The 8,859-nt window shown below is 44.8% G+C and overlaps 1 protein-coding gene across 1 annotated transcript; it reads right to left on the reverse strand.

Moving 5' to 3' along the window:
• Positions 1–976: 976 nt before the first annotated feature.
• LOC136011256 (bone morphogenetic protein 7-like) lies at positions 977–5,971 on the reverse strand. Its single transcript, XM_065672889.1, has 5 exons — positions 5,634–5,971; positions 5,278–5,417; positions 4,516–4,632; positions 3,113–3,314; positions 977–1,425 (listed from the first exon to the last, which is right to left on the reverse strand). The coding sequence occupies exons 1-5, from the start codon at positions 5,914–5,916 to the stop codon at positions 977–979; spliced, it is 1,191 nt and encodes a 396-aa protein (XP_065528961.1). The 5' UTR covers positions 5,917–5,971.
• Positions 5,972–8,859: the final 2,888 nt, after the last annotated feature.

Genomic DNA, 8,859 nt, shown 5'->3' on the forward strand with positions numbered 1-8,859 from the left:
AAGAATGGAAGAGTATCAGTGAGTACCTTCCATTAAAATTGCCTCAGATATGGGACCAGGCCAGCAACCCAGCATGTTCTCATGGATCTCAAAGCTTAATGTTCTTCTTTTTATCTGCTGAACTATGAGGATTCTGATCCAAGCTTATGATGCCATTGTAGTCACTGTTCTAAATGCTCAAAGGCAAGCTCTGCTGCCACACAGCCCAACGACCACAGCAGACCATGGTGGAAGAGAAGGATTTTACAAAGAGGGGGACTGGCTGACCCTTCATCATATGTATGTTTTGTACCATATGGCCCCGAGTCAGAATCCAAGTTTGCCAGTTTCCAGACAAATACTGACCTATGTGCTCCCTCAGATTGGCTAGCAAGTGCCAGCGAGACTTACAAGGAGGTCTCTGTATTTGGCAGACCTGCATAAAGAACAGGGGAAAGAACTGCATTTCTCAGTAATGCATGAGCTGCAGATGGTAGAGTTCTCTCAGACTAGCTCTGGGCAAACACTTATCCTGAAAGCTCTGTTTTAGGGGTGTACATTGCCACTGGATCATGCAGTCAAAACTGAGTAAGGTTGTGTTACTAAGAGGCCTGCATTCCATCGCAGACTGAAGCAGGATACCTGCCTGTTAAATCATAGGAAATTCTGAGCCTCAGTATACAGAAAAAGCCCTTAATTTGAATGGTCAACTTAATGTGTTTGAACTATTTCAAATAACAAATTCCAACTTTTAATGGTTTCACCCAGTGTACAGATACTCCATGCAAGTCAGCATACCACCCAGAAGCCCACAGCTCTTTGAAAGCCAGCCTTGAACATCTTTCCATACAGCCATGGTGAAGGGAGAAGGACTTGAAGCACAGCTGAGTTTCTGGCTCTTCTGCCCTGTGAACTGAAATGCCATCTCCTTTGGTACCTTCAGTGGCAAATGAGGAACTGAATTCAAGTGCACAAATGCAGACAAAAAAAGGTCTTGCTAATGACAACCACACCTAGTTGCCACCATGTCTTTATAATTTTTAAGGACCACATTCTCTTTGTCATCAAAGTAGAGGAGATTGAGGGACTTCAATTCATCTGGCACACAGCAGGGTGTGCTGATATCTTGAGACAGTTTAAGTGTATGGACTATGGACTGAACTGTAGCATGGTTTGTTGCATTTAGACTTTCCCCCAAGGGGAAGAGACAGGATCCTCTGCAATAAAATGCATTGTATCCACTTGGGTAAATAATCCACCCTGACCAGCCAATAGCATGGAAGTCAACATAGAGTTCCCTTCGATGACACGCTGTTACCTGGCTTTTGACAGAAGGGATTTCAGCAGCTCGAGGTCTCCTGCTCATGCCTGCATTTCTGCTTTCGATGACCTGAGCTTCGCGAGGCACGTGTGAAGCATCATTTTTGGCAGGCTTCATCTCCTGTTCTGAAAGGAAGTTGTGTGTTAAACTTTCTTAAAATGAACTTATTTCCTGATTAATTTTCCTTAATTTCCAGTGTTCTGCAGGAAAGCCTATTCTGTAAATCTACATCAAAGTCTTCAGAGTAAATTTTAAAGTGACATCTAAACTTTGAAAGTCCCAAAAGGGGTGTGTATTCAATTGGCATTTCAGCCATAGTTCAAAACTTGCCAAATGTTGTGTTTCTCTTGCTGGTGGCCTGAAAGACTGCAACTTAGCAGAAATAGAAAGAAAAAGCTCTGTGATATGCTAAACACATTCTGTGAACTCCACATGGCCCTTTTCAGGGCTGAATCTGGTAAATAATAGTATTAATGGTCTTTATAACACCACACCTACAACACATACACAGCAGTGTTAAAAGAGGGTGGAGAACCCAGCCTTTTTCTCTCCCCAGTATTCCTCCCAGAACTCCACCCATACACTTGCAAAACAGTGTGTGTTTCTGTAAAGGTTTTTGGTGGGATTTTTTGTTTTGCAGGTTGTTTTTTTTTTCCCCTCCAATTTTTGGATCTGAAAAGAACTACCATCAGGTTTATGGAACTTTGCTGGAGAATGAAACTAGTGACAATAGGTTTGTGTTCTTACGGTATCTTCTGGGAAGCCTTGTTAAATGCGTGTGGATACCTCAAGATCCATATGCTGAAAAACACTGATGTACAGGCTGGTAGAACAATCTGCACAGATTCACTGACCACAAACAACAGGCAGGTCTAGGGAGTTTCCTCATTGAGAAGTGGGTATCAATTTCTCAGTCCTGACACAGTATCCCATACAGAACTTGATGCTCATTATGCTGGGGTCTAGCACTTCACTATAAAAAATTTCTTTGGAAAGCAAAAATAAACAGGCCAGCCTCATCTTTGGTTTTAATCAATTTCACCACCTACTTAATACTGATGCAAGTCCTTCCTAGTTTCTAATATGCAGATGCAATTGTTTACCAGAAAACCCTGCAAACCCAAAACAGAATAATTTTTGTGCCTCCTGCCAGCTTTTGCTCTTTGCATTTATCAGGTTCCAAAACTAAACCTTAGTCGGTTTCACTGGAAGACCAGTGGGGGAGATAAGACACTGTGTTTTGTAATTTAAGGGATGAGGGTGTTGCCTGCAATGAAAGCAGCCTTTAGTCACAATGCAGAATAGTCACTGAAGTGAAATAGGTGCTTAAAAACCAAGCCAAGAACAGAGAGGTTTAAATTGCTTATTTAACAACCTCTTCCAGTCTTGAACACTGCACTTAATGACTCTACTTACAGTTGCTTTACCAGCATTTTCACAAAATTTTCCAGGTCACTGAGATTTTTTAGCATAAACCTAAACAACTTTCACACAAACTTCACCACCGCAAAAGTAATATAAATAGTAATTTAAAAAAAGTAGAATTCACACCCATTTTCAAACAAAATAAACCAGATTTACCCTAAGCTTTAAGAGTGTTTCCTGCAAAAACAGTCCGACTGAGGGGAAAGGCAACTTAAGATTTTGGGTGACCTATTAGCAAGAACTGTCAAATCAAACTGACCAGTGACAAAGCCGAACTTCAAACCTGTTCGAGACTGAGATTAGGTATACATGAGGCAGCAGAAGGGACCTGAAGATAAACGCGGAGTTCATACTCTAAAACAGACCACTGCTCGTGTGTGAACTTACTTGTGGCAGAGGGTATGAAGCTGGGAGGCCTCTGTTTGTTACTGTTGGTGAAGAGGACGAGGAGAGCATTTCTACTCTCCTGCAAAGTGCCCTGGCTCTTAGCAAACTTAACCAGGTTGTGCTCAATTCTGTTGTTGAATACATGTGTTGCAGTTATCAAAAAGCCATGGTTGGAGCTGCTGTTTCCAACCCACTTGGAAACCTGCCAATGACAGCGAAATGAAAAAATATTGTTTCAATATTCTTATTACAGCATTACAATTAAGCAATGATTATATTAGGAAAAGGGAACAGGCAACAAGCTATGAGAGTGCAAGAACATATATTATGACAGAAGTGAGGTAAATGTAGAGCTGAGACTCAATTGAGTTTAATATTTTAACCAGTAATTCAACGACTAAAAATACAAAATACCATATGCATTCCCCAAAGCTACATTTACAAGAAGATAATTAATTTCTGAGAATTTACTAGTGAATAGATGAGTCTAGGAGTTAAAATTAACATTAAAATAAATCCTCTCTGACTTTAGCCAGGAATGTATTTTTCATAGGAATCTTAATAACAGAATATGAACTCTCCAGACTTTCCATACCATTAAAACTCATTTAAATCAAACATGGCATTTGAAGAAATTAACTCACCATCAAGCAAATTTACTTTCTCTAATTGTTATAACTACAGACTAATAGAAAAGGCCAGGCCATTTTTAAGCAGGGCTATCATGACTTAAGATGCAACTCAACCGATTATCTAAGCATGCTGCAGATTCTGATCATAAAGCTTAGGAAACAAAAAAAAAAAAACCAACAAAAAACAACCACTGTCCAAGAGTACAGCTTTCAACTCAAGAAACTGTATGTTTTAAACAACATTTAGATTTTTGCTATAGAAAGGCATTCACACACTGTTACAGTTTAAGGATATCTACAAAACAAGTCTTGAAACTAACAAATAAAGACGTCTACAGAGGAGGAAGTTGAATGAAAAACAACCCAACCATTATAAATTCTAGAAATACAACACTAAAGCACTCTGCTCTGTAGTAATGTCACCAGAATAAAAGGAAAATGAAAACCTACTCTTAGTACACAATCAGTGTCATCTACTTTGGCAGCCAAAGCACTAACACATTAATCACAATGACATACTTGGCCTGATGTCTCTCCAATCTACTAGGTTTGGGTTACTCAATTCCCATCATGCCCATGCTACTAGCAGCATATAAACACTTCTCCTTTAATTCAGGTAGCATCAGGTGTATTTTTAAGTGTAGAGATAAAGTTTCTTCCTCTGCTGCTGTCCTTCAGTTCAGATGGATCACAAACCCCAGCACAATGCTAGAGTCAAGTGCTGACTGTCATCTTAAGAAATTTAGAATTAAGTCGGAATTCTCTGCTTACTGTCTGCGTGACATTGAATACTTCCCAGCCTTCTGTGTACAGGGACAATAATCTTGAGGCAACGAGATGTTTTTTTTGTGGTTTGCTTCCACTCTCCAAGAGCTCATACACTTCCACCTTGATGGGAGCAATACAACAAAGCAAAAAATGAAACCAATTATTCTTCCAGCAAAACAAGGAAGACGAAAAGTATGCACATTTCTGCCAAATTATAGCTGTAAAATTATACTACCATTCTAAACCAGGCAAAAAGTATTGTTAGGTACATCTACTTCTAGCTGTGTTCAGAAGCAGGATACTGGACTGTTTGATACTATAGAAAAATATCCTGACCATCCCTTTTACTTCCATTCTGAACACCTGATACCATGAAAGTCTTCTCTTCCTCCACGTCTTTGTCTTCAGGTTTGTGAAACGTCCAATCCTGCCTTTTGTGAAAGAAAGAGGTATGCTCAAGGTCGGAGCCCTCCCCGCCCTGTTTTCTATGAATCCCTGACTGCTGTTGCTACTTTTTAGAACAACTCAAGCAGAAAAATTCCGATTCTAATCCCAAATCCCAGAAAAAGCACGATGTGGTTTCAGATAGGTCCGACACAGGTATCCTTAGGGAGAGCTCACTGCCACAGTGGCAAAGGACAGCACACATACAGCCAAAGCCAAAAAGAAATAAAGCAAGTTTACGTGGTTGCACTCCTCACTTCCAGTACCATTAACAAAGAAAGCACAAGTGAGTGTTTAGCTGACGGATTATTTCCCACTTACTTTGCAGAAGTGTTTCATGTCAGACCTCCTAGGCACATGTGTCCTCTTCAGCTTGAAGACCCTGAACTCTGCTTTCAGCATCCGCTCACCCTTCTCCATCGCGCTGATGTCGAAGTAGAAGTGGTACTGGTCCAGGTGAACTGGAAAAGAGCCCTCTTTAGGAACCACGCAAACCTCCGCATTCGGGCTGAGCCCCGCGTTTTCCACAGCAGCGGCCGGTCAGCTCCAACCTCCAGCGGGACCCAGGCAGCGGGCACGGCGGCCGCTCCCCGGCCGGGAAGCGCCGTAGCTGCGGGGAACTGCCCTGCCGGCTCGGCCCCACCGCCCCCAGCGCCCCTGCCGGGCCCCTGGCCCACCTCGGTCCTCGAAGCTGCGCACCACGTCGCTCTCCAGCAGCCCCGGAGAGCGGGTGATGCCGTTGGCGTCGGCCACCTTGTTGAAGAGATCGACCATGAACTGGGGCGGCTTCTTGCGGGGAAGGACGTTGGGCGGCAGCTCCTCGATGTCGAAGACCTCCCGCAGCCTCTGCAAGGCCGCCGCCAGAACTTCGTCCCGCGGGCCGGGCCGCAAGGGCAGGCCGCTGGCTGCCGGCAGGCTCAGCAGCCCGGCCAAGGCCAGGGCCAGCTCCAGGCCTGCCATGGCTCAGGGAGGCCGCCGCGCCTGTGGCAGCCCTGAGGTGAGGGGACAGCGGCCCTACCGCGGGCCCCGGCCCGCCGAGGCTGGGGGCGAGCGCGCGGAGAGCTGGGCAGGGTGCTCAGCCCTATGGCCGCTGCCCCGAGGGGGGCGGCCGCGCCTCGCCCGGGCCATCAGTGCCCCTTAAGGACTCAATGGAGCTTCTCCGCTGGGTCGTTAACATCAGAGGGCCGCCGGCCGCGCTCGGGGGAATGGCTCTAGGTTTGACGGGAATCCAAGTCTCTGCAAAGAAAACCGCACCTGCGGCAGCCTCATTCTTTAAATTCGCTTTGTTTTAAAAGGCTTTGATTTGGGCATTGCTAATCGCAGGTGCTGCTTCCTGCCATTGCCACAGAAGTAAAGCGTAGACTTGAAAAGGAGCGGGAGCCTCCGTACCTTCCGGGTTCACAGCTTGCAGCATCCCCCCGGTGCTCGGCGGGACAGAGCCTGCCGTTACCCCGGACTCCAGCTCCTGCCCTTCAGCTGCCCACTGTCAGGGCTTAGGGACAAGGTCTGGGTGTCTGCTACTGCAGTGGAGCCAGAGCAGCCAAGCTGCGAAGGGATTCGTGGTGCGGGGAGGCATTCTGAAAGCTATTTTAAGGCTTAACTGAACCAGCTTTCAATAACTTTTTTTTACCCAATTTGGTTTATGAAGGGTGTTCTCCCCAGAAAAGCCCCAGGCCAAAACCCAGACACACCCCCCCCCCAACCCACCCCCCCCCCCCCCCCCCGCTAAATCCCAAACTCCAAGCGGCTGCATACTAGTCCTTTTCACGGACTGACACTTACTGAGAAGCACATTCTGTAATTCTTCATGCATCAGTACCTTTTCAGCTTGTGCCACACAGCCCTGTGTTCCCTCTCCAGACAGGAAAGCAAAGAGGTAGGTTATAGGGCAGGTAGAAATATCCTCTTGCTTAGGCGTGCTGTGTTAGACAGGAATACTTGCACTGAGCAAGCATGTGGGCCCATTGGGGAATGAGATGGTGATGAAGAGGCTACAGCTCCACAGGCTCCCAAATTAGCCATCTGAAGAAGTAAGAGGTTTAATCTGGATTGTTCAAACAGCTCTGATGCAGGAATTCCTCACCTTCTGCTACTCCAAAGCTGAAGTTCCCATTCAGCCGTGCAACTCTTCAGCTCCAGACTCCCTCCTCCTGTCATTCATTCCACCCTTCAGGTACTGTTGCCACATGCTTAAGAAAAAGAAAAGCATAGTTATTATTGCTAGGGTTTTTTTCACCAAGAGGCAAGCTTGTTGATCCAGTTTGCCACATGAGGTGCAGAGCACCGATGGAGGAAAATGAGAAGCAGTCATGGGTTAACCAGAGCAGCACAAAGCGCACACAAAGCTACAGCCAACTTTGATCCTCAGAACTCTCCAGCTGTCTTCTAAGGGCTGTAGGTGTCACAGCTCATGGCTAACAGCAGTGCTGGATAAAGTAATATCCATCCAACTGCCTGCCTGAGAGCATGGAAAGATACTAGTGATATATGAGAAATCATCACTAGAGTGTTTTTCAGTCATTCTAAAAGCTTTCTTCCACTCCACTGCTTCTTCACATGCTTATCCTCATAAACCCTACCCTGCTCTTGGGCCTCTTCATTTACTCCTAGTATCCTCCCTAGGCACATACCTCCATTTCTACTCTCCTGGTGCTGCTTCCAGACATTAATGTCTGGAAACACATAGCTAGGGTTCCCAAAGAACCTTTACTCTGCCCTAGAGGCAAAGATTTATGAAAAAAGCCCTCTCTGTTTAATATAAGCTGGGACCACAAACAACGAAATGCCTCAATCGCAGTGGTGCGACTGCAGAAATTCCAGTGTACAGTTAGCCAAACGTAACCCACTGAGTGCTGTGTTCTTTTATTTTCATATTTCTGATTAGGCAAACAACATAATGAAAGCCTTGCTCCCTGTTCTTTCGTAAGGCTGTATGACTCACCGCTTATGTAAGCCTTATGCAGGAGCTGGTCATAGCTCCACTGATGATACTACGTACTGGTTTGCAATTAGTGCAAGGCTTCAACCTCCCTGTTCTGTACAACAAAATTAGGTTCTCTCAACTTACATGTTGTGAGCAGTGTGGCTTTGGGAGCCCAGGAAAAGCAGGGAATCTGTAGGGATCTATGATAGATAGTTAACGACTCAAAATTTTAGGTGGATTCTCTAAAGAGTTCAGCACTGGTGTTGCTTTTCCTTCTCTCAAATGACTGGATAAACAGTTTGAAAGGCCTGAAGCGTTAAAAGTCATCTGGTTTTCAGGTATATTTTATGGGTAAGAACAATGGGATTTATTATGTAGCCTGCCACATCATCTTTCATGCCATTTTAACTAATACAGAACAGAAATATTGAAAAAGCATGGTTCTTGCATAGTATCATTAGTGGGCAGGGCAGAATCTAATCTACTTGTTAGCATTCTTATGGGTTTCATAACCTTAGGAAGTTTGGCCTTAAATGCAAGTCCAACCCTGCCATTCAGAAATGAAGAGCTCAGCTCAGAATATACTCTCCTTTGTCCCATTCATTTCATGTTTAGCAAACACAGTAAGAAACTAGTGGATAGAGGAAGCTAGAAGTTGCTGCTTTCTCAACACAGCTGCCTGACCCTTCACTGTATGCTTTCTGTGCCGGTTCTCTAGTTCCTAGTTTAGTATCTCAACATGGGGAAGAATAGTTTCTGCACCCTGAACCTTCACCGTATGCTGTCTGTGCAGGTTCCCTAGTTCCTAGTTTAGTGACTCAACATGGGGAAAAATAGTTTCTGCTCCCTGAACCCAACAATGATGCACCACAGTCAAAAAAACACAGTATTTCTTGCAGGCAGGGAGCAAGGGTACAAGGTACTTCACTCACTTCAGAGCAGCTGCCTTAGACCCACTTAAAAAAGAGGAATGGCCTTTG

The sequence above is a fragment of the Lathamus discolor genome, chromosome 3 (genome assembly GCF_037157495.1).
Source record: "Lathamus discolor isolate bLatDis1 chromosome 3, bLatDis1.hap1, whole genome shotgun sequence".
NCBI lineage: Eukaryota > Metazoa > Chordata > Aves > Psittaciformes > Psittacidae > Lathamus > Lathamus discolor.

What these genes read in the sequence shown, in the direction of transcription:
- LOC136011256 (XM_065672889.1), bottom strand. Translation starts at nt 5,916, where the DNA reads ATGGCAGGCCTGGAGCTGGCCCTGGCCTTGGCCGGGCTGCTGAGCCTG. An exon ending in GCGCAGCTTCGAGGACCGAG is followed by an intron (nt 5,418 to 5,633) that starts GTGGGCCAGGGG and finishes GCTCTTTTCCAG; the next exon opens with TTCACCTGGACCAGTACCAC. An exon ending in CTTCATACCCTCTGCCACAA is followed by an intron (nt 1,426 to 3,112) that starts GTAAGTTCACAC and finishes ACTTCCTTTCAG; the next exon opens with AACAGGAGATGAAGCCTGCC.